Source organism: Penicillium daleae (genome assembly GCF_028827525.1).
Source record: "Penicillium daleae strain IBT 16125 chromosome Unknown utg000008l_segment0_segment0, whole genome shotgun sequence".
NCBI lineage: Eukaryota > Fungi > Ascomycota > Eurotiomycetes > Eurotiales > Aspergillaceae > Penicillium > Penicillium daleae.
In genome coordinates, this window is record NW_026623156.1 from 2,163,684 (window position 1) to 2,188,398 (window position 24,715).

Sequence of the window (24,715 nt, forward strand, 5' to 3'; positions counted from 1 at the left end):
TAGCGAAGGACTTGACAAGAAAAACAAAATAAAAACAAATCCATTGTTTTTTCCGAGGTCTATCCACAATGACAACCCCCAACTCCCAGCCACGAGTCCACGACTGGTAAAATCCGAAATCCAGTCAAAGCGCGTGATCTTTTGCAAACCCCACGTTCTAGGCAAATTAGACGACGGGCCAAAAAGAAAAAAAAAGCAAAAATACTCGATGCATCCAGCATGCACATGGCCTAAATCAAGCCCAATCAGAATTTTCAAGGGACATATTTCAAGATGTTTAATTTCATTTCCAGTTCCGACTGAATTAGGAGAACGGTCTTGGGTGAAGCGGTGACCAGTCAAGACACGCAAGGGGGCTTGTTTTCTTCCCGTCTCTGGTCGGCACACTTCCAGATTCGTATGTATACTTCATATAACTTATGATATGATTAAACATAGTGTGCTGGCGTAGTAGCGATACAGAATCGCCAAGTCTTTCGGTAATCCCTTTCTCTCTGCCCTACCTTCCTAATTGGCAGGTCTAACCTGGAAGCAATCCCCACTGTCATATACTGTACCTAGTAGGGTATATACATACCCAGGATCCTGCTAAATACTATACACCACACCGTACAGACACGATCTTTCACTGGTGGCCAGTGATTTTTTTCCCCGACATCGGGCGCCCGCGGAGGCCCGTTATTCTTATTACTGTAGCCATTGGCGATCTTTCTTCTTCTTATGTATTTCCTCGATTACTTATACTTCTTTGTCATTCTCGCATTTGCTTTTTCCTCTCCCTTTATTTTGTCCTCGCTGCATGGCGTCTAGGTACAGGAACCGGGGGAGTGACTCGCAGAGTGGAGCAGCAACAAGGCCAAGCGAAAAAGAAATATAGTATCGTAGCTCAATTAGGTAATACACGTAGTACTCCGTATATCATGCCATTATGAGATCTTCGAAGCCGAATAGGCGAATTGATCTCTAGTCACATCGCACCGAGGTACTGTACTTGTATGCGGGATCGCTCGGAATTGCGAACGCGACCAACGAAAAAGGAACAGAATGGTGGAGACTGATTGATAACCAGAACCTTGGAAATAATACGCCTCTTAATCTTTCGTCTATCTTGTCTGCTCTTCAGCATTTAGCGACGAGCTCCTAACTACGAATGACTTAGTGGCTAGTCCTCGGTCTCCATCGTGACTCGTTCGAGTCGTCGCCCGGTCTCGTGAATCTCCACTCCACGAGATAATTTTTTATCTGATCCGCTTGGAACTGTGGAGCCCACCGGGATGAAACGTATTGTACGGGACGTTCAATTGAATCCAAAGTCCATGCCTCTGGCCTTCCCAACTTCACTTACTGTAACTAAATCTCCACCTCCACCTCGTCGGCTTTCTGCTTTTTTGAACATCGCACCACCTTTTCGCATCGATCCGACCACCGAATTCTCCGGAGACCCGCTGGATGGGATCGGCCCAGTGTACATAACGCGGACGCCTCCTGCCAAAACCCACAGCCTTCTTTCTTTTCTTCCTTTTACTTTCTGCATCAGCCTAGCTTTTGGCTTTTACTTTCTAGCTCAGGCCCTCTCCGGTCTTTCTGCTAGCTGCTTTGCTTTTGGACCCCCCGTGCGATTGAACCTTGGATTCCTCTTCTCTTTTAATCCACCGTGTGATACGCTCCACAACCCAAAAAAACACAGCTATATACACCATGGAGCCGATCCCTCGAAAGGCCGAGCTCCCCTTCCTGACCGAGATGGCTCCGCGCGCCCAAGCTCCTGCCAACCGCACGCTGCTCCGCTCCGTCCCCACCGACGAGATGCACGACCTGCTCTGCGTGGGCTTTGGTCCGGCCTCGCTGGCCATCGCCATCGCCCTACACGATGCTATGGACCCGACTCTCTCCTGCACGGCGACAGGCTCCTCCTCCTTCAGGCCCAAGGTGTGCTTTCTCGAGCGTCAGAAGCAGTTCGCCTGGCACGCAGGCATGTTGGTCCCCGGCTCGCGCATGCAGATTTCCTTCATCAAGGATCTGGCCACCCTCCGTGATCCCCGCAGTAGCTTCACATTCCTGAACTACCTGCACAACAAGAACCGTCTCATCCACTTCACCAACTTGGGCACCTTCCTGCCGGCCCGGATGGAGTTCGAGGACTATATGCGCTGGTGTGCGCAGCGTTTCGAGAACGTCGTGAGCTACGGGGAGGAGGTTGTCGATGTGGTGCCGGGAAGCAAGACCGATGGCGTGGTCGACTACTTTGTCGTGCGCTCGCGAAATGCGGAGACGGGCGAGATTTCCTCGCGGAGAGCTCGCAAGGTCGTTGTTGCGCTGGGTGGCAAGGCCAAGATGCCCCCGGGCTTCCCCCAGGATACCCGCATCATGCACTCTTCCAAGTACTGCACTGCCCTGCCCAATGTGTTGAAGAACGAGTCCGCACCTTACAACATTGCCGTCGTGGGCTCTGGGCAAAGCGCCGCCGAGATCTTCCACGATCTACAGCGTCGGTATCCCAACTCACGCACGACATTGATCCTCCGCGATACTGCCTTGCGGCCCAGCGATGACTCGCCATTGTACGTTTTGAACCATCCCATCCCTCTACCCAATTGCAGGCGCGTAGCCTCGCACTCCCCAAACGAACCTATATCAAGCTATCATATCAATCTTGTGAAATTACGGCTAACATCCCATCTCAGTGTCAACGAAATCTTCAACCCAGAGCGCGTAGAGAAATTCTACCAACTCCCCCAAGACGAGCGCCACGCGCGCATCGCCAAAGAAAAAGCTACAAACTACTCCGTCGTCCGCCTCGAACTCATCGAAGAAATCTACAACACAATGTACCTCCAGCGCGTCCAGAACCCCGACGAATCCACCTGGCAACACCGCATCCTGCCCGAGCGCAAGGTCGCCCGCATCGAGCACCACAACCCAGCGCACCGCATGCGCATCCACGTCAAGTCCGTCAAGGACGATGCCTCCGATGGCAAGGAGGTGCTGGAGGTGGACGCTCTGATGGTGGCGACTGGTTACCAGCGTGATGCGCATGAGCAGCTGCTTGAGCAGGTGCGTGGTCTGCGGCCTGCCGGTCAGACGGCGTGGGTGCCTGGTCGGGATTACCGTGTTGCGCTGGATGCGGGTAAGGTTGGTGCTGGGGCGGGGATTTGGTTGCAGGGTTGTAATGAGAAGACGCATGGGTTGAGTGATAGTTTGTTGTCTATTCTTGCGGTGCGGGGTGGGGAGATTGTGAGCTCTGTGTTTGGGGAGGAGTTGGCTGGCAAGACGGTGCAGGACACCCGGTTGCGGGCTATGCTGTGAGGTTTCCATGGAGGGATCTGAACTGAACAGTTCAGATTCTGGATGTTTTGGGTCCAAGTGCTATGATGAGCACCGAGTGGAGAGGGTGATACTGAAAAGATCTTCGATTTGGCCACGGGCTGAGGCATGGATGTCTAGACGTGTGTTTGTGTTTGTGTTTGGATTTATACTAGGCCCTGCGTGGCCTACTCTCCCTACGTTGGTCCAGGGGAGTTGGCAAAGAAGATGCTATAAGCTATAAGCTATGCTATATTAGACCACATCATGTCTTCTAGATGGTTGGTTTTGTTCTTGGTTTTGGTTCTGGTTCTGGAACTGTTTTATTTGGTTGATTATTCTTGTCTCCGCTCTAATGATATGATGGAATCTCCATTAAATATGATCTTGGGAGGCTATTTCAAAAGCCAACACTCGAATCTATATGCATCTTCACCTTAAAAGTTGCCTGAGAAGAAAATATCTATCAGTATCAAACTCCGAAATCGAAAGTATCAAAGGACACAGATACACCCGTCTGTCTTCTGTCTATGCTAACCTACACTTTTTTATTCCCAGGCCCAAATAAAATCAATCTACAGTACACCATCTTGATCTTCTTCAGAAATTCCCGATTTCCGGCCCCCGGCCCACCTAACAAGGACTTCTCGGATATCGCGCGAAACACGGAAGTGACCCTGCAGTCGGGAGTGAGAGTGGGTTTACGGGTTGCTGAGTAGGGTAAGTACTAGAGTAGGGTACTTAGGTGCGACAGATGTAGACTAACCTTGGAAGTAGATTTGTGTGGCTAGACTCCACGTGTACGTACCTGCTTCTGCGAAGCACCGAGGACTCTTGTGAGTGACGAATGATCCTTGTATTAACATCTTCAATTGTCAGTCACTGCGATAGTCTTGGCGAGCAAGGTTATAATAGCAACGAACGGAGTATAGTGCGCTAGGATGTACTAATCCGTGCTAATTATCCTCGGTACATATACTTTCTTTCCTCGTCAAGGCCTAGGCTATGTCAGTAAGCGTGAGAACACTAATCCCGATAGACATAGACAGTTGCTGGCATTAACCATGACCATGGCCAGGCTCAGTCGAAACCGAGGGACCCTCTGGTGGCCTTGTGAGAAGAATTGGAGGTAATCGGAGATGGGGGAAAGGTACCACAGTACCAGTCTGAAAACCTGTATGCGTTTCCATCATACCAGGTTTTGGATACGAGAAGAGTAGGCTGGGGAGGCTGGGCTCGGTATACTGTTGACGAATGACACATGGAATCTTGACTAGTCTACTAGTCTAGTCTGGGACTCCATTTTAGTCCGGTCTTGGCTGTATATTACGATCTGATAACGAATCCCTGCTCCACCCGTCATTCGGTGGTTGCAGCATAGCCATAATTTCATGAATTTCTCTAGTATACACTAAATCACTCGGTACGAGAATTAATTCCTTTCTTTTCTTGCGGCAATATGAGCTGGGATCATTCAACAAAGACATGTCGAATTGTTCACCTACCTATGATGAGCCATCGTGAAGATCTCTTCAAGCAAAACGATTAATTCCCACAAAAGACAAGCGTACCCGTCTTTTCCTCAGCCTGTACCAAGCTAGCAACATGTTACAGTTACTTACTGTCAGAACGGAGTCTCCGTATTCAGTAGTCAATACCAGTTTCTGCGCCTTTCAAACCGAGACATAAGTGGGTCCCCCTGCGTGGCGCCATCAGATAACTCGCAATTTTAATTTTAAAACGTCCGGGAAAATTTTTATCTGATGAGAACAGAAACGCCACGTCCGATCCCGGTTCAATGGGTAGATTGTACTGTACTCCGTCTCCGGACTTTGTACACCGTAGTCTGTGGGTATGGATTAGGGCCCGAGGAATGGGGTTATTTTCATGGATGAGTCCTAACAACCCCTCTGCCTTCATCTACATAGGAGGAGCTGGACAAAGGAATATTTTCGTTTTCATCGGCCGGAGGGTTTCCATATGGCGCGGGCTGGAATTCTGGGAAAATCATACTGTGAGCCTAGAATGGGGGGAAAAATCCCCTATTCATACTGTAGCTGTAAGTACATATGACGGTGGATTTTGGGCTGGACTCATCCCGTCCACCACTCCCCTTCTTTGCCTAGTGAGATGGAGCCACGAGAACGTGGTCCATTCCTAGACCTCCTGCCCTGCCCTGTTCTGTCTTGTCTTGTCGTGTCTTCAGTGTCTGCCCCCTCTTGCCACCTACATGCCAGGCGCTTTCAACCGACACCCCGTCACCTACCCCTTCGAGTAAGTACCTAGGAACTGTAGTGACTCGTGAGGATACTTGCATATGACATATGAATAGACACTGGACCCATCTGCCATAACCATTCCGATTCGGACGACAAAATGGAAAACAGGGCACGGAGTACGTCCCGAGGGATCCGCTCTGTGCCGATTCAGGTGAAGAAGACCGAGGTCATGCATTTTGCCTTGCTGTGCTCCAGGCCCAGTCCAGTCCAATTCTGTCCGTGCAGAGTTTACTCCATGCAGGGGCAGACTCGGATTCCACGTTCCGGATGAACTTATCTATTGAACTTACCTCAGCTGGAGCATGGACGGAGCTCGTGTTTTCTCTTGAGCCCACTAGATGAGTGGCATGTTGCGATGCGGTTGATGTTATACTTTTACTCTTGTTCCTTTCAAGTTGATCTAATGGCCGAGACCGAGACATGTCTACGACCGAAATACCAGACATCATTGTCAGTGTCAGATACCACATACAATCCTCTATGTCCGCGTTAGCCGCAATTCAAAAATGAGGACTGCTTTTGAGTCTCGACACGAGAAAGCTGTGGTTCGGGCTGAATCTTTCCTGCGTACTCGATGTAAGCCCTAATACATATGGTAGTCACTGTCAGATACCACTACTCTGGTCTCGTCCCAGGATGCTGTACTAGTCACTGGTACCCAATTCCGTGTGAGTAGCGTTAAACTTGCAGTAGGAATAGGTATCCTTCCAGAAGTGTAATTGGAACTCCACGCAGAACAGAATGCAGGTCGCAGGGATCGGCCCTGTGCCGGCAAGTACTTGCTGTGCTAGGCTCGATTATGAGACTACCTTAGCTGCAGGACCCTAGGTTAAGACTCTATCTGAATAACAGCTATACTGCGGGGAAAGCCAAATTCTGTACGCTAATCTGGCATTTCATGGCGCCAGGGGTCCCAGATCAAGAAAAGAAGAGAGTAGATACCGAATGCAAAGAAAGAGACAAATTCAGTCCCCTGAAAAAAAAAAAAAGAAGTTCATTATCTAGCGTCATCCACTGTACAATTCTCTAAATGCAAGGCAACAGCAAAACAACAATCGAAAAACAGAACAATAATGAACAAAAAAACAGCAAAAATGAACATGCCACGCAAACAATGCAACACCGAGACGCTGCAGCTCAGTTCAGGTCATACATGAGAAGGGGTGGGTTCAATAGGGAAAACGTGGACTATTTATTATACGTCATCAATGCAAAGTCTCCAAATAGGTAGGTACCAAGGTGGTCGCTCGAGGTCTTCGTTGCATATGTCACAGGGATGGAAGTGGAGGGGAAGTCAGGAAAGGGATTTTAAATACTATACTTGGATGGAACGGGGCTCGATAGGAGGGATTTTAGGCTCAGGGCAAAGGTGCAAGATAAGGGATAACAGAGAAGGAGAATCATTTCAAACCATCTGCTCGGGATCTTCGCCTGCCACACTGCGGTATGCACCGCCGTCGGCCGTCCGACTACCCATGCGCATGCGCGTCGGGGTCTGGTACATTTCATTGTAGCTGACAACTTCACCACCCAGCATGCCCGAGCCAGTGGTGCGCTTGCCAAAGATAGGCGCGGGGTCACACCAGAAGTCGCGGCAATTGGTGACCACGCCGCGGGAGAATGGGTTGCGTGGCCGAGCAGCCTGCGGTCCATCGCGAAGACCATCGCGCGCCGTGGCGAAAAACGTGTCGATTCCCAGCAGTGAAGACCACTGGGCACAGAAACCGTGTCGCCGGCGGGGTTGGCCTGGGCGGGGGATCGCTGGGTTAGGTCCTGCGCCAGAGGCAGTGAGGCCTGCGCCTTCGAGGGAGGTTGTGCCGGCGGCCATGGCAGAGGCGAACGCCTGGGAGCTTGGATATGACCGGTCGATGTGGTGGCCGCGCATGTTCTCGTAGGTGGTTTGGTTGCGGGAGACTTGAACGAGCTGCACGGCGCAGAGCATCGTGACCCAGACAAGCTGGATGACGATCCAGATATTGAGGACGAGTGTGAAAGTGTCACGAGTCACAATGTCACACAGTGTATCATTGATAACGTTGCACTTGGCGCCCGTAACGGGTGGCAGGCCTTGAATATCTGCAGAAAAAGTCATTTAGCACGCTCATTTCTATCAAGCGGGCAGCTTGTCGGATAGTTCACTTACAGCCAACACTGATCTGCACGAAGAGAATGATGCCGATTTCGAGAGAGATAATGTATAGGACAAAGTGGCGCAAGTTGTTGGCTCCGACGCAGTTGTCAATCCAGGGGCAGTGACTTGGACCGGTTAGCTCATAGTTCCAAAGAAGGCAGTGGTCTGCTACATACTGGTCATGCTTAGCAACACAGCGGCCACAACGGCGACAGTGCTTGCTACGGAGAGGCTTTCTCGACAAGCAGGGCACGCAAAAGTTCTCCTCGTCGAATTTCCACTGCTCAAACAACTCCTTGACCATCTCCCTCTGCTGGTTTCGACTGCTGAGCTTCGGCACATAGCCCGGGTCTTCGATCATGGCCAAAGCGTAGAAGTAGGTGGTGAAACTGAAGAAAACCGCAAAGAGGATATTCAAGATCGGGGCCGAAGAATAGGTAGCTATCGTGGAGTCAGAAATAGGTCCAGACTATATGCTAGCCTTGATAGACTCACCTGGTAGCACTTTGAAGACATAACGGTATCCAACCCAGAACAGCGACGCTGCAAAAACACCAGCCAGAAACGGCTACTCAAGTCAGTTTCATGAACAAGTGACTCCCTTCTCGAATAATTATCAAAAACATACCGTCTTCTGCAAGACACGATACTCCGAAGGACCGCGATTCGCCAACTTCTGTGCAACATATTGCATACCAAACACCGTCGCCGCCGTAAGCGGAACACCCAAGAAGATCGGCAAATGGCTCAGCATCCAAAGCCCAATCAAAAGGGTCAAGAACGGCCAAAGGAAGAAGAACTTGCCCATCACGCTCTTATTCCGAATATACCCGGACAACCCCATAGGCACAGCCTTCTGAGTACCATCAGGCTCATACCCCCGCTCAGCAAGAGCGCGCAACCAAATCCGCGAGGAGTTCATTTCTTGAGCCACCGTACTGGGCGACTTGCCATCGCGCGTTTCCGCAAATCGATCCGCGCCGTACTCCAACAGCTTCAGGACACTAGGTAACGAGCCCTTGACCAGCGCCCAGTGCAGCGGCGTCAAGCCACCCTCATCCACGGCATTGGCATTCGCACCCCATCGCAGGAACAGATCCACACATGCTGGATACCCCTTGTACGCAGCCCACATTAGACCCGTGTGTCCTTGTTGGTCGACTACATCGACGGAGATTTCTTGGTGGAGGAGGAGGAGAACCAGGAACGCGTTGCCATCGATAGTCGCCAGGTGCAGGATATTGTAGCCTTGCACGTCGGTCAGGAGCGGGTCTGCGCCGTAGGAAAGTAGGAGGTTGACGATGTAGTAGTGGCACCGCTGCGCTGCCCACATGGCCGGCGTGGCTACCGATTCGCCGCCCTTGGCGTTGACGTCCGCGCCCGAGTCGAGCAGGAACTTGCACATGGCATATTGGTTGTTGATGGCCGCCCACTATGAAAAGATATACCAGTTAGCGAAGTGTCCAGGCTAGACAGGTATTGAATAAAGCGCCTATGAGTGTTTACGACCGGCGACAGTGTGTGTCGCGCCACGCATCTTGGGGAAATCGTCGAGCGGAAACATACATGTAACGGCGTAATGCCCTCTTCATCGCGATGGTTCGCAGTCAATTTCTTCGTCGCAAACAAATTCTGCATCGCGGGGATCTCTCCAATCCGAGCTAATTGCATGATATCCTCGCCCAGTGGGATGGAACCCTTGGGCGCATCGGACCGCATGGTCTTCAGCTCGACCTCGTTCGCGGGCGATGCGGTTCCCTTGCTATTCATCGACGTGGAGCCCGAGGTCGTGCCCGTGGGGCTACTGCCCAGTGTATCGGGCGAAGTTGTGGAAGCCATGTGCGCGGAATGGGTGTTTTAGGTTGGACCGTTGCTTGTGTATCGTCGTGGGAGAGAAGGGGAGGGCAAATGGACGGGAAGCCGCCGCCGGACACGGATACGAGGTTCGAACGGAGGTAGAGTCGATGCGGTGTGATCAGGGTCTGTGGTGGAATATTGCAGGTCTCTAAGGGTTCATTGCAGTGTTTCTTTTCCCCCGTTGCACCGTTTGTGAATCTTGCCTGTTGTCGACAGATAAAAAGGGGAGTTGCTGTCGGAGATGATCGCGGCGAGAAGGCGGAACCTTTTTTTGGGAAGTTGGGGAACACTTTCTAACGCTGACACAGCCCCGTTCTGATACACTGTACGTCGGAATTTGATCTGTGAGGTAATAGCCCCTCTTTGGAATAGATTCTTCAAGGATTTTTTCTTCCGATCTCGACTTTCACCGATGTCTACGTCCTCGTGTACCTGATTTCCCGAGAACAGCCTTGCCCCTGCCCTGGTACCACACGGTGGGGATTACTCAGCCCGCATAGGCAGCCGCATTTCCTTTGGAAACATTTCGATTTGGGATATTTGAATCGCTATTTACAAACAGTACACAAGACATGTATTCGAACAGGTGAAAAGAAATAGTGGGAGGAGAAGGTGCATAAATCAATCACTCTTCTCCTCCAAAGAGTCAGGCTCGGATAACTGCAAGTTCTCAGTGCAGTGCATCCTCGCCTCGTCCATCAGCATCCGCGCATCCACGCGCAGCTCAAAGTCAGCCAGGAAGCAAAAAGTAATTTCAAGTTTAGAAAGCTCATGCTCAGAGACTCCGCCGACTTTCGCGACACGACCGTGCGGGAAACTGAGATCTTCGAGGGCCTTCGTGGCTACTAACAGACCAGCGAGGACGAGCCGGTGCATATTCTTTGGTGTTGGGCGGACCACTTTCTCCACAAGAGCCATCTTGGTGATGTAGACGCTCGCAGCGAGAAGTACCGCGGTCGACATGGGGCAGTATCGGTGTAGGCGCTGCAGGTAATCCCTCAGCGCAATCGGGGGAATCTTCTTGGAGAGAAACTTTCGAGAGAGTATGCGCAGTTGAAAGGTGTCTTCTTTGGATCGGTCGCTGTGCCCGTCCTCTGCATCACCACAGTGTAATCCCATGCTCCTCGCCGGCGGTTCTTCTTCCGTCGGGGTCTGGGGCTCCATCGGGGTCGAGCTATTGGAGGGTGGGTAAGAGGAGGCCGAGGCCGGCAATTTCTCAAAATGTGCAACCAATTTCTCAATGTTGTTGCATAATAATAGTAGCGCGGTCTCGGGCACAATGTCAAAGACACTCGTGGCGCCCTTGAGCAGTGATTGGGAATCCAAGATCTCTGTATCGGCAGGCGGCGAGCCGAGTTTTAGTACAGAGCCTGGGGATCTGGTATCGTCCGAAGACGCGCACTGAGTTTGTATCATGACGGCGGCCATCTTGCCGTCGTGGAATTATTGCCCGCTGCGGGAATGAGCCGCAACCGCGGCTGTCGAGTACGGAAGAGCACACCTGGACGTGCAGGTTGAGAGCGGCTCCCCAAGTGGAACTCTCATTGTATACCGGCGGACAACACTAGCAGGAGGCTCTTCGGGCGTAGGGGGTGGTGTGATGTCAAAGCGGTTCGGATGACAGGCAAGGGAGGTTGGAGAGTGGAGTTGGGATGCGCGCAGCAACTTGGACAGAGCAGCGGAGAGCGAATCGTTGAGCTTATGATGTATGCGATCGAGGTCTGTGGAACCTGTACGGACCTGGCTGCCTGATGGTTAATCAAAGTCCGCAGTCCCCTGCCCGGAAAGCCACGGATCACACACTCACTGCAGTCCAATCGTTCTCAACACGGGCGAAGAAGATGAGATGAATACTGCTCGATAAGGATTGCAGGGTGTACCAAATACCAAGAGTCGAGGCAGAAGTGAAGAGGGGGAGGAACCAAAGAGCCAGGGGCAAGAGGCGAAACGAGTGAAAGATAAGAACGTTCTTGGATCCGCCTGTGACGCCTCCTGCTGGATTCGGCCGATGCCCCACCGTTCCACTGCCACATGGATAAGACTGCCACTTCACCCAGCTAGCAAGGTTTCGGAACTGAAGGAACGTATGGAAATGTAGCATTAGACTTTCGAGTCTAGCTGATGTACAAAGGGCTTCTGGTTAGCCTGCTTTCTACATAATCTTGAAACTACTATTAGTGTAGTATGCCATAGTATGTACTCCGTAGTACGCGAGATATATATCGGCTCTACCCCGGGCACGGACTATTCTACCATGGCGCTACTCAGAATAGGGGGTTCCTCAATAAACTATCATGCCTTGCGACTAGCAAATATGCATGAAATGACGACTATAATGACCAAACATCCACAAGTTAACGAGGCATAACCAACGCCCGCCCCTTCTATCCAAACGCCCCTTCGCCCGCCAAGAAACATAAAGCAGACGAATATCAACAAAGGAAAGTGAAAAAAACACGAGAGACATTCATCAATCATCAAACATAACGCCTAGAATCCTGTACCCTTCCCTGCACCCCCCTCGGCTCCCGAACCACATATATCACACCTCCACTCACAACACGATCCCGCTCCCGTCCTCGTCCTCGACATGGTTCACGCCGCACATCTCCAATCGGCGACACTCTCCTCCGCTCAACCCCCGGGTGTCTCTCAACGCTCCCCGCCGGACTTCCCCCCCTCGGATGCACAATAACCACCCGCCTAGGTCGAGGTCTAGGTTGAGTACTTACTCGGGACGGACCAGGACGGTAATCAGAATCACAGTCAGAGGCAGAGGCAGAGCTAGAGCCACAGTTAGAATCAAAGTACACCGGGCCACCAATTTCCTCGTGACCCTCACGAAAGCGGACTTTCCTTGATCGCGCCGGAGATGCTAGTTCCGGAGAATGAATGCGTTTGCGATTGCGATTGATGCGTTCGCGGACGGAGTCATGGTTGATGATATCTGCGTAATATGGACGGCTGGAAGTCGGTTGAGCGGTGGTATAAGATCGGCCTGTTTGAGAGGTTACGGCTCTAGGATTGCGCTGGATTATGTTGACACGAGAATGTGCATTTGGTCCTGGCCCTGATGGCGGTGCAGATACAGGCACAGGAACGGGGGACGTATACCGTCCCCGTCGAGGGGGTTCGCGTTCATTGATCGGGCTGGATGGTCGTGCAGGCCGAGGTCTTGGCCTGGTATATGCTGGTTCCTGCTGTCTGCGTACATCTCGTTGGACAAATTCATATGAGCGGTAACGAAAACGTGGTCCGGGCGATATAGACCGGACGCCTCGGCGTGGAAGAGATTGAGATCCCGCGCGCCGATGAAGAGGCCGTGATCGTGGAGGTGACGCTGCACGTCGTGGAGGATTCATCCTGGGACCTTCCGCTCTGGGCTCATCCCTGTACCGCGGTCCATGGGAACGAGTATATGAGTATCGATCTCGGGATAGCCTCGGTATCGGTCTTTCTTGTTCATGCCGTGTGCGTGTCTCCTTCACGCGCCGGAAGATATCAAAGTACTCGAGCCCGAAGAGCGAGCGCCAGAAACCCCGGGGTCGGGGCCGGTCCATTTCCACGGTTATAAAGTCAGGTCTTGCGCTATGCGTTGTGAATGGTCTCGCCCTGGCCCGCGGGGATCTAACCCAGTGCAAGCCTCTGTTTTCTGAGGCGTTGGTTCCCGAGAATGGTGGATATGTATACCTCCGGCGTGGAGCTGGAGTGGAATTTGCAGTTCGACGGCGGCAATGATACTCCCGCAGGTCTGGACCACAGGTCTCGTAATGATATTCTTCTGTGGTATATGTGCCTCGTATCCGCAGTCGTCGTAGTAGACGTATTCTTGCGGGCATGGAGTCACAGAACAAGGCGAGCACGATATATAGCACTTTGCTAATCCTAGTTCCAACGGCTCGACCGATACAAAGATTCTCAAGGGAGGGTCCAGCAGATACAAAGGCATGATCGAGGGAGGATAGGTTGGAGTGTGCTTCGTGTTTCGAGTTGAAGGTGATGGCGTTGTTCGAGGTCCCGATGTCTCCGTGTCTGCATAGAAGAAGAATAGAAAATAGAAACAGACTTCTCTGAAGAAAGAAGACAATGGGAGAAGCGACCAGGATGAAGAGATTCGAACAAAAACGGTAGTCGAATGTCCAGGTGTGTGGGTGCAGTCATAGGTCCGCTGCAGGTGATACTTCCCTTCTTTGTGTGTTGCGGATCAGGGACGGCCCATTGTTTTTGTGTGTTTTTGTTTCTGGATTTAGATTTTTAGACGTTTGGCTTTGATGTTTTGTTGGAGGATGTATCAGAATCAGAGCAGAAAATAGAACGTTGATGAGAAGCTTGTAGGGGCTTGTCTCTGTAAAGAACAAAAAAAACATCTGGTACAAAAACAGTCGAGTCTGGCGATGCAGCGCTCATTTTGTATGTTTGACTCTTAGATTTAGGGTTGATATTGGAGTGTCTTTGCTTTGGGTATGGCATAAGGCAACAGTCTGTTTCGAGCGCGATATATTTTTTTTTTCGCTTTTTCGCTTTTTAGCCCTTTAGAACCCCAGAGACGAGAATCGAAAGACTCGATACTGTGCAGGGCTAATAGTCCCAAGTCCTTTTGCCTTTTCCTCTTTTGGTGGTTTGGAAGGTCTGGGTCACAGGGGCGCAGTCCGAGTCAGCTGGGACCATACAGGTGACGAGGAATAATGTACTTTCTACTGCCATGCCACGATAATACCATCATGATATCAGGATATTATCATAGTTGTTCATATCATAGTGGTATCTCTATTGTTCGCACTATATCTAGAACCTTCACCCGACACAAACTGTACTCATGATGCCGTTCGATAGGCCATCGCCTTACCAGGACCAAGCCAAGTTTCTGCGAGCCAGTCAGCCTTGCGCGGGAGCGACCGTCTCCCAGCCGGCGCTAATTCCCGTAGGAGGCTCATTATTGGTGCCCAAAACAATGTTTTGCACAGGGCATAGGGGAAATTGACATCATGGACAATGGGTGGATCTCGATATCCCGTTACCCAAGAGCAAGTCTTGCAAGTCTTGCAAGTCTTTCTGTTCTTGATCGCTTAGGGTAATAATTGAGGCTCTCGATGCTGGATAGGTGGACCCTACAGAGTAAGAGTAAGAGCCTAGGAGACCAAAGTCCTGTTGATCGGCGAGAGAGCACAGCTGTGGCGCAAGTCTTGCTGCACCAGCCACACTCACCATCGAATCAGAGGATCGGCCATGTAACGGTGCCTGATGCCCGTGAGGATGTGCTTTTCATCCTAGGAAAAATCATAGGATGAGAAGTTACGAAAAGTCTACGATGAATGCCCCGGTGGCTCGGCCACACACGGTGGCGAATATCCAACATATACTGATGTTGGTGGTACACTAGCTACCAAAGCAGGCATGGCGTATATCCATGGGTATCATCATCGATTACTCTCTAGGCAGCACACCCTCTTAACGGATGCTCTCATTCTTGCTGTGCTTCAATCTCCCAACTACTACCTTACCCCCATCGCTCAAGAAACCGATCCCGTGTCTTATCCCGCTGATGCAAGACATCCATATCAAGCCCCTGCACACCCTTCTGCAACTCACCAAGCTCACTCTCCAGCCCAGCCAATGCTTCCTCTAGCTCCATATCACGCAGTGATACTTCATAGCGCGAATTCGCATGTAAAGCCGACGAAAGAAGATGTAATGCCTTATCCGCCGGAACTAGCTGACTCACTAGCGGCTTGTCAACGGCCATCCCCAGAGCCCGTAGTGTCTCCGACAGCTGGATTCGCTTCTCATGTAGACCCTGAGCCCCGCCGTCCTCTGCGCGCGGGCGAATCACTGATTCCGGCGAGACACCGCTGCGTCGGAGGAGGCTCTCTAGTGCGGGTTGTTCGGGCTGCGAGGTGGTGTTGGTGCGTGGGGCAGTGAGGAGGAGTCCTGGTTGCATGGAGCGTCGTCGGAGAGATTCGCGACGGGAGGGGGGCTGGGTTGCGAGGGGGTTGCCTACTTCGGTTTGGTAGAGGGTGGCTAGTTGTTCGAGTAGCTCGCAGGAGGATTCTCGCTCGTTGAGTTGTTTGGTTATGGTTTCTTTGGAAGTGGTCATGTCGATGAGTACGTCTAGGGCCTGGTGGATTGTTTAGGTTAATATGGTATGCCAGTCCTGATTTGTAGAGCGGGGAGCGTACTCGTTCCAGCTTCTCTTCGGACGCAGCCCGGAGCTGGCTGTGCTGGTTATGGATTTCTCGTAGGATAGGCTCGTAGAATTGCTGCTTCGTGGACATTTCTGCCAGAATTTCAATCTCGGGGTATAGAGAGTCCAGCTCTTCTTGCAAAGCTGCTATATTCTCGTTTTCACAGGTGCTTTGACTTGTCTTTGACGATCCAGGAAGGATAGTTTCGAGGTATAGTCGGTCAAGACGGTAATGGATCTCTTCCGCGTTATAGTCTGCCAGCATGATGCTAAGCTGACTGGCTCGCTTAACCGTAGCTGAATCGTTGCCGTTTGACTTGATTCCCGATATAAGTATCTCTAGTTCAGCAAGAACTTTGTCGTCCTGCTTTAGTCGAGTAGACAGTGTGGAGAGAATCCGTTTATTCTCAGCGCCTGTCTTCTCAACCGCACTCCTAAAGCTAGCCTCGAGCTCGTCCGATAGATCATTGGCCTGCAATATTTTTGATCAAATTAGTTGGGCATTTCCAAGACCAGGTTTGTGGTATGAACTGACTGCAATGGTCGTGCTTTGCCTGCTCGCTTCATGCTTCTTCCGCAGACGTGCGATGTCCCGACTTTGGTCTTGTTCCCAGTTCTCTTGTTGGCGCATTTGTTTTTTGAGTGTCTCGCACTGAAACGATAGTGTCTCTGTCTGTTTCTGGATTGTCACCGTCGATGCCTCGAGGGATTCTATCGCGGACCGGATATCGTCTTCTAGGAAGGGTCGTGTCGCGCCGAGTTCGGGATCGCGGAGGATAGGTTGGAGGGTGCCGGTGCTCTCAAGCTTCTTATATCTGAGAGCATAATGTTAGATGGAACGATATGATGTGACCGTCAAGCTTAGACATACAGGACAAGCTCCTCCCGCGAGAGCAGGGTGTTCGGGTTTAGGTGTTTTGATACCCATTCTTCAGTCTTCTCGCCCGTGGACCCATCCGTCAGGGCCGACTCAATCACATCACGCTTGGTCAAAAGGTCTCGCTCCTTCAATGTGGTGAGGATCTCATCGGTCAGGATGTCGGTTCGCATGGTGGGTGAAGTGTTTATGGTTCGCGGGGCCGCGGCGTGCAATGCGGCGAGCCGGAGCTCGGCAGTTGGTAGCAGTTGAGTGGGTCGTCGACAAAGGGGTATTGATGGCCGTTTCAACCCAGTTCAGCGACCCCAGAGTCAGCAGCAGAAGAATCGCAGTCTGTATGACTGAGCACGTCGTAATTGTCACTTCGCCGTTCGAGGTGATCGGTCTACTTTGCGGAGCTGAGTTGCGGTGTTTACAATCACGTGATAGTATACAATGTCCCCCTTTGGGCGAAGAATACGAGTTGAATCAAGAAGACACCCAGATAAACAGGATAAGATATTATGGTACTGCAGTAGGTGCAAGTACATGCATATATGGCTAATATCGCGAAAATTTCCAACTCTCTCATCGCTAAGGCATCCCATGGGTTAGGCGCTGTTCGTCGAAGCCACATCCACTTTGGGGTAATACCACGAAGTGACAGCGATAATAAAGTAAACAAGGACACACAAAGTGCCCTCCAAATAATTCGACTTGCCATCACGCAAGAAGTTGCCAACTACCAAAATCGACAACACAAGCAGAACAACCATGAAAATCTCAAAGTTAAGACTCATATTCTTATCCAGACCCCAGCCCACGAGCACCGCCAGTGGAGCATTGAGCAGAGCCGTCTGGATAGAGGGACCCAGACAGTGGAAAAGTGCAAAGTTAATCTGATTGTCCCATGCCTCGTCCACCGCGGTGAGATGTTCAGCGGCTTTCTCCACAAGGGGGACTAGGATGAGACCCATGAAGTTATCGGAGACGCCAAGCTCAACGATGTGCTCGATCTCTTGGACCAGGAATACGGCAGACATGCAGACGCAGGCTAACGAGATGACAATGGCGACAATGCATTCGGCAAAGGTGAGCTTCGCGCGTCGCAGCTCCAAATGTCTGTCCTCGTCTTGTGCCTCGTCCTTTTCAAGGATCTCGTCGAAGATTGTGTTGTGGCTGTGGAGGTTGAAGATCAGGTACCTAATGCAAGGTACTGTTAGCCATGTCCGCAATGCAAGTCAAGACAGACAGGGCAAAGTCGAGAGAACTTACGTCACGAAAGCCACCAAAAGAATAACGGCCGTAGCACGACTGATCTTCAGCGAATAATCACTCAACATTTCTATTGTGAACTCTTCATTGACGGCACTTTTTAGCGCAGAGTAGAATGCACTGGGAATCAACAGACCAAAGCCCGCCACCAATAGCAAGCCTGTTCCAACCTCGCTGACTGCCTCGTGGAAGACCTGCTCACTCCGTCGAAGACCACCGACAAAGAAACACGTCCCCAGACAAAGAAGCAAGTTCGCCAGAATCGAGCCGAGGATCGCGGCCTGAATGACTGGAAGCAGGTGACCATCATGATCATTATGCAGCAAGACCATGAAAAGCACGATCTCAACCACGGCTCCCAAGAACGTCTCCAGCAGGACTCCAAGCACCTTGGGCAGCTTCTTTGCCAACTCTCCGCCTGCAAATCCGAGGACATTGGCCGAGGGCACTATCGCGATGTAGTTGAGCGTAAAGACCCACACGTGCAGCTCTGGGCGTGCGAAATGCATGACGATCGCGGCCGGTACAAAGGGCCATAGAATGTTTACGATCATTGATGCCGTACAGATGCTGCGGAAGGTGACCTTGAGGAAGTGCATCGGGTGGATGCCCGTCCGCCCGCTCTCGCCGGCACTTGCCACACGGAAGAGACCCAGCACATATCGAGACGATTGATGCTGGTTGTTAGTTGGAAGGATGGAATGGGAATTCTCTCTGGCCACCTTCTCCTGCGACGTGGATTGCTGCAGTCCATCACCGCCAGCAGACTGTACGCCTGCCCGCGAGGTGGAGGACCTGATGGAACCCATTCCTCTGGGCTGGGCAGCTGAGGTGTGGGAATCAAGGGTCTCGAAGAGCGGCACGAGGTTGCTCACACGAGGTCAGAGCTTGGCAAAGAACAACGAAGAGAATACACGCTGGGCGGGGTCAACGGGGGGAGAAAGAAACAGAGCACAAGAGGGGAGTGTCCAGGATGAAATGGGAGTTCAAGTTAAGTGGCCTGGAGAAGAGAAAAAAAAAAAGCAAGTTGTCAATAGTGGACTTTGGTAGTTATAGAGTTACAACCATAAACAGGCGACGGCAGGACAAATCAAAAAGGTCATCCACACTGGTGCGCTGGCCAGGTCGCGCAGCCAATCACGAGGTGAACGATTGACTGACGGGAGCTGCAATGAGCCTGGAAGGTCTTGGCAGTCAGCTTCGATCTGATCTCGCTTTGGCCGTCTCCTTTTCTTTTTTGTCGCGGCTGTAGGACTGCAGCTGGTGTCTTACTGACCTACAGTCTGCAGTAGTCTGCCCAACCCCTCCTGCACCCTCCTTGCCAGCTCACTCGAGCAGTGGAAGTGCTGCCAGCTGCTCAGGAGTCAGGACATGTCATATTGGGATACCCGCTACTGTCCATATTTTCGCTCCTCAGGGATGAAACACACCCGAGTTGTGGGGAATAATCTCAGTGTGCCAAGCCATGGCTATGCACAGCCGCACGATTAGCTTCTAGCCATCTCCGCTGGCGCCGACCCCTGAAGGAGGGATCGTCTATGGTGGCGACAAGACTAGCGGGATATCTGGTTGGATATGGAGGACTGACGTAGTGGGTGGTGCAGAAATTAAGGGTTCAAAAGAGAGTAAGGATTCAAGACAAGATGAGGTGGTGGTGTTGGTTTGGATATGAAGTTGCATACCGGAGTGCATCCGTACTGTCCCACGGTTTTGGTCTCGTGGAAAGTGGAGCTTTCTGCATCCAATGATGGGATATGTACAGCCATTCTCGAAATTGCCTTGACCAGTATAGTGCCGGGTAACCTGATGATCTTCTGGGCGACTTCATTTCTCCTTCTCATCCTGTGCAGCAATATCGCACGATATTTCGCCAGCCACCAGATCCAGGGGCCACCATAAAGTGGTGGAAATAAACCGAATGCTCTCAGTCGCTATGGTATCTATGCATACTTTCTTAACTATCTTCAGGATTGCCTCCCCGTCTCTTTGGGGCTCGTCGTATTGAGGTAGTGCCCCGCGGGTGCCTCGCGCCGTCGACAAAGGTTAGTGTCGCTTTGGGCCCGTGAACAGCTTGATATGCTCCGCAGGCATAAATTTGCCAAACACGGGGTCCTCAGGTCCCTAAGTCTGAGTTAGTACAGAGCATCGCCGCGACGTCAGACTCTCATATGCGTACTTGGAGCCAATACACAGGGCACCTAACGTCACGGAGCCTGCACAGCAGGCTGTTCCTCTCCATGAGGTTCGTAAGCGCCATGCGCAGCTTCTTCTGCCCCTCGTCGCCGCTATACACCTCCTTGAGTGTCTGGTTCCAGAACGAAAGCGTCTCCGGGCTGACGACTCCGGAGAATCCCAGACCGGCGACCATGCCCCGCCACTCCTCATCGACGACGAAGTCGCGTGTAGGCACAGACCATTTGTCATAGAAGGGGCCCAGCTGCGTCTTAGGGTCCTAGCATCCCTTCTCGCAGGACGCCGCCCGCTCATAGTCCATGGAGGTTCCCAGCGGGAGGACGCCGCGGATCTAGGCTCGGTGAATCGGATTTAGATCGGTGAGCCCTAGTGATGGCTACAGTCAAAGTCGAAAACAGCTTCCCCTGCGCCGAGTCTAACATTATTTCTCGTGCTGTAATTAAAATAGCTATTACCGTGGAATGATCCAGCTATAAACTATTCTTCGGATCATTAGTCCATAACTTACCGGTCATACCATTCTGGTTTAGTTATGTCACGGGTACGAGCCGAGAAACAACGCGTGTGCGTCCACGAGGGAAACTGTTTTCGACTTTGCTGTAACGCATGGCGTTGGCACGTACCCTCTCAGGAGCCAGCAGGGCCATCCATACGACAATTTAACCTCCCTGGCTGGTTTCTAGAGCAAAGCCCTCCATGACGCCGAGCACCTCCATCACCTGCACAGCCATGATGGCCGAATCCCAGTAGGTGAAGCGCTCCGAGGGATAGCTAGTGGCGCCATGCCCGAGTAGTTCGATGGCCAGGAGATTGACCTTATCGGCGAGTGACTTGCTGTTAAACTGATCATTGTAGAGCGAAGACGTGGTAGCCTCCTGAAATCTGCCGTTCTGCACGAAGCACGATCTGGTGGCTGGAGGCACTTTTTGCACTGGCTATCGTTAATGGCGTTCCCCATATGTCCGCGGGACTTAGGTCGAGCGGCACATGAACAAAAACCACCACACCTTGCATCTCGCCCGCTCTGTCACTGAGTGGAGACCAGAATCAGCAGTCTTCCGGTGATGGAGAGAGAAATTCGAGACCAACCATTCAGGTACAGACAGAAATGCTACGCTCTAGCTTATAGTATGACGGTAGTAAGATTGCTATGCGAGTACATTCTTTCCCTGGACTCCGGCTACATTCTGCTACAGGACTGAGAAGAACATAGACTTGACGGAGTGAAAGGTAATGCAATTTCTTTACGAATTGTGAACTTGTGCACTGTTTTAAATACACTATATTCGGAAGGAAGATGGTCATTTGAGTATGATATTTTACACGGAGTGATCAAAATCAGTAAGTGTCCACGACACATTTTGGCTCTGGCATAAGAATGTCGGCAGTCGGCTGAATTCTCGATCTAGGAAAAGGAATGAAATGTGGCCACGTCGCCGACGCTACCTATCCGTATTCCAAAGAATCTTGTGGCAGTTCGGTATAGAAAGTTACTGTAGTAGTTGGCTCAGCTGACCTTCCTGTTCTTGTCGATTGTTACGCCGACATAAACAAGTGCATTGACAAGGAAGTGCGACTTCTTAATTCGAAATGTCTAGGTCACACTGTGGCTTACATCGTGACAGTTGACTGGGCATTTTGTTGTCATTGGTATTTTGAGAGAGCTCAATCACATAACATGAGAGTATGGTGACAAAGTTTTTCCCTAAATACATAAATACTGGTTAAAGTCCATCTATGACCCTTCTTTCAATTTGTCTTTTTGTCACGACTGCTTTCTATGAGGTTTATTCCATGTACTTGAATATCTTTGTCACTTAATCACCGGACTTTCAGCTTGCTCCCATCATGCAACTGCTTTGGTATTTCCTCAGCTTAGCACTACCAACAATCACCTATGCAATAAATGCAAGGAACATAGGTGGTGATTTACTAAGCCCAGAATGTCTTGTCATCGAGATCGTGGTCGAGGTGTTGCTGGCTAGTCCTGAGGCTACCGAATTCTGCGAATCGTTCCTTGCTCCGACGACTACCATCTCCAAGACAGTGTAAGTACGTCCACGAGTGATATAAACCAAGACTAACAGATTCAAGCACTGAGACGTCCTCTAGCTGTGCCTATAAATATGCTGCGGCTCGGACACAGAAAAATGCAGCTCCGCAGGTGGGTCTATCTATAGGGCTTGATATGAACACCCCTTTATAATCATAATTAACAATCTAAGATCACATCTGAGCCCGATCGAAGCCTCGCCACACCTGCAGTATTACAAGGGCTTCCTAGCTCGGAAATCAGCCAAGCTTGCTCCTGCATTGACATCCCGGCATCCGACCTGACAACACGCACGCATACCCAGACGGCAACCTCGACGACCAAGCTCTGTCCGATTCCAACGACATGCGGAAATGAGGGTATGCAGTGGGCATATTACCAGCCACCATCTATCCCCTATAATTATAACTGCAATGGGGGATATAGTTGGGATCCAACAGCAATCAAGGATATGACTCCTTCATACAATAGTACAACAACATACATCGGCTTAATCGATGATGGAACCAGTGACATCTCGATCTACGGCTCAAATCAGCAGTTCAACTCGCAATTCTTCGCCCTGAATCATCGAGGGTATATCTATGCCGAAGTGTCTGGAGACTACACTTTCAACACACCCGGTGTAGACGACATTAACTTCTTCTGGTGGGGTCCTGATGCATACTCGGGATGGACAGAATCAAACGTCAACGCAAGTATTGCGTGCTCTGGTACTTCAGCAACGGTCAACGTGACGCTGCTCTCAGGGCAATATTATCCGATTCGCTTTATCTTTGCTAATGCTGAAGAAAATCTCGTTGAGGTGATGTCTATCACTGCCCCCGATGGCACGGTCATCCTCGATGCAAACTCTACGGGTTCACCTTATATTGTGCAGTATTCCTGTGACGGCACCTCGGCTAAGCCGTACCCTTTATTCGGACAGGAGACATAACTTACTGCAAAGCTTTGCTCATGCATTACCGGATAATTTAGGGTGGTTAGGTTTTATCTTTTCCCAACGTTGTTGTTTTATGTGTGTTCCAGCATACTCCTTTTAATTAGCATTTCTAGGCTCTTATAACACGTATGTGAAGGGCTGTAGCAGAATTGATTTAATTGTACTAGGCCGACATGCTGTCTACATCAATCTTGAGGAAGGAAGCTTTCCATGTACGTTCGGATTTAAACATAGGCTGTCGGACCAGTTATACGCTAAACCAATAGAGGCCTCTTGCCAGATGGTTACAGTCTGTCATTCTAGTACAGTCATTCTCGAAATCGCCTTGACCAGTACACACTGAGACTCTCTTTCTCGGCCCCACCGCCAAGGCCTTAGCGCAGATCATGTATTGAGCAGACCACACTTAGTTGAGGATGGTGGTAAAATATATTTGTAGGGTATTGTATTCCCTGCTGTAAGATTGCTGTCTGCGCCTTGATTCCTAGGCTATAAATCACTGTACTATATAAGTCGCAATTTACGACGGCCCTCAACTTAGTGCGGTTGCTCAATAAATGATCTGCGCTAAGGGCTTGGCGGTGGGGTTGGGAAAGAGTTTCTCAGTGTATATTGGTCAAGGCGATTTCGAGAATGACTGTACGAACTGTTCAATTCTGGCCCTTGAGCCGATGCATTACTGTAGAACCTGCGAATTCCATTAAAGACAGAAAGAGGGTAAAAAAAATGATTATTCTATACATCGATCTTATATCCTGCTGACCCAGAAGCTTGGTCTAAGACGTGGCAGTTCTCCTGTCCTCACTCTTCAAGGGATGCGACTGGCTGATCCATGCAGGCCGTAATATTAACCACAAAAAGTCTGCAGAAGCCGTTCCCATACTTCCCCTGGAGGCATGCCTTATCCATGCCCTTCGGCACTCACATTGCCTTCCTTTATGGGTGCGCCACATATGCAAACATCGTAGACGTTGTAACCCAGTTCCAGTCAGTCCCAGTAACCCTCCACCTCTATGGTCTATTGGTATAAGAAATCATGATAGTTCTGGCTGAGTTTCCCACTAGACGGGCCCCTTCCAGGAAGGGGTCTTCTGAGGTGGAGGGTTACTCCCCTTTTATGCTGTCTAGACACAGAGGCCATCACCGTGGTTAGAATTTGATCTGGTTTTGATAAGTTCCTTATATCCAAATAATCCATAGACCTAAGAGTATATAACAGTCTCTTTCTAAAGCCTTTCAATAATGTTGGTGGTTGTATAAATTTGGTATTTGTTCGGTGTGAGCATCGTGATAAAGTATCTGAGCATCGTTGAGTGTTGCAAATGTTTGTACGGTGACACAGAAGTCGGGGGTTCGATTCGCGAGGGTGGAGGGTCCTTTTTCATCGAGGCAAGGGTATGAGAATTTCAAGTGCATGGAGGGATTTGATCTGCATCGCAGTGGACAAGTTAGGCCTCGTATCGAGGTGTTCCCATATGAGCTAATGATGCTCAGAGTCATGGCATGCTAAATACGTGGACTTCTTGAGAAAAGAAGGAGAGGGCCGATATGATAAGATAAAATCTTGGATGGCACATAGTCCAATTGATGATTGATAGTCCAATGTGCAGTTGATTGGACACCACTGAAAAAGGGTTAGTCTCT

General features: G+C 50.7%; 7 protein-coding genes across 7 annotated transcripts; 2 read left to right on the plus strand and 5 right to left on the minus strand.

Moving 5' to 3' along the window:
* Window positions 1–1,698: 1,698 nt before the first annotated feature.
* N7458_009368 (lysine N(6)-hydroxylase/L-ornithine N(5)-oxygenase family protein) lies at window positions 1,699–3,306 on the plus strand (the record flags this gene model as incomplete). The annotated part of the gene is made up of 2 exons (XM_056912750.1): window positions 1,699–2,561; window positions 2,685–3,306. The coding sequence occupies 2 exons, from the start codon at window positions 1,699–1,701 to the stop codon at window positions 3,304–3,306; spliced, it is 1,485 nt and encodes a 494-aa protein (XP_056761599.1).
* Window positions 3,307–6,987: 3,681 nt separating this feature from the next.
* N7458_009369 (ankyrin repeat domain-containing DHHC palmitoyltransferase family protein) lies at window positions 6,988–9,552 on the minus strand (the record flags this gene model as incomplete). Its single annotated transcript, XM_056912751.1, has 6 exons — window positions 6,988–7,658; window positions 7,726–7,838; window positions 7,890–8,154; window positions 8,209–8,281; window positions 8,342–9,145; window positions 9,280–9,552. 6 exons carry the CDS (start codon window positions 9,550–9,552, stop codon window positions 6,988–6,990), a joined length of 2,199 nt encoding a protein of 732 aa, XP_056761600.1.
* Window positions 9,553–10,191: 639 nt separating this feature from the next.
* On the minus strand, window positions 10,192–10,998 carry N7458_009370 (putative cyclin-dependent protein kinase complex component; the record flags this gene model as incomplete). The annotated part of the gene is made up of 1 exon (XM_056912752.1): window positions 10,192–10,998. One exon carries the CDS (start codon window positions 10,996–10,998, stop codon window positions 10,192–10,194), a length of 807 nt encoding a protein of 268 aa, XP_056761601.1.
* A 4,075-nt stretch (window positions 10,999–15,073) lies between these two features.
* Window positions 15,074–16,801, minus strand: N7458_009371 (uncharacterized protein; the record flags this gene model as incomplete). The annotated part of the gene is made up of 4 exons (XM_056912753.1): window positions 15,074–15,685; window positions 15,747–16,223; window positions 16,287–16,566; window positions 16,623–16,801. Coding segments are annotated over 4 exons (1,548 nt in total), but the record flags the coding sequence as incomplete, so codon positions are not given.
* A 417-nt stretch (window positions 16,802–17,218) lies between these two features.
* N7458_009372 (hydrogen/calcium exchanger domain-containing protein) lies at window positions 17,219–18,691 on the minus strand (the record flags this gene model as incomplete). The annotated part of the gene is made up of 2 exons (XM_056912754.1): window positions 17,219–17,810; window positions 17,883–18,691. The coding sequence occupies 2 exons, from the start codon at window positions 18,689–18,691 to the stop codon at window positions 17,219–17,221; spliced, it is 1,401 nt and encodes a 466-aa protein (XP_056761603.1).
* Window positions 18,692–19,925: 1,234 nt separating this feature from the next.
* Window positions 19,926–21,033, minus strand: N7458_009373 (Alpha/Beta hydrolase protein; the record flags this gene model as incomplete). The annotated part of the gene is given in 4 exon segments (XM_056912755.1): window positions 19,926–20,003; window positions 20,059–20,334; window positions 20,786–20,981; window positions 20,999–21,033. 4 exon segments carry the CDS (start codon window positions 21,031–21,033, stop codon window positions 19,926–19,928), a joined length of 585 nt encoding a protein of 194 aa, XP_056761604.1.
* An 890-nt stretch (window positions 21,034–21,923) lies between these two features.
* On the plus strand, window positions 21,924–23,065 carry N7458_009374 (uncharacterized protein; the record flags this gene model as incomplete). Its single annotated transcript, XM_056912756.1, has 3 exons — window positions 21,924–22,123; window positions 22,170–22,239; window positions 22,301–23,065. 3 exons carry the CDS (start codon window positions 21,924–21,926, stop codon window positions 23,063–23,065), a joined length of 1,035 nt encoding a protein of 344 aa, XP_056761605.1.
* Window positions 23,066–24,715: the final 1,650 nt, after the last annotated feature.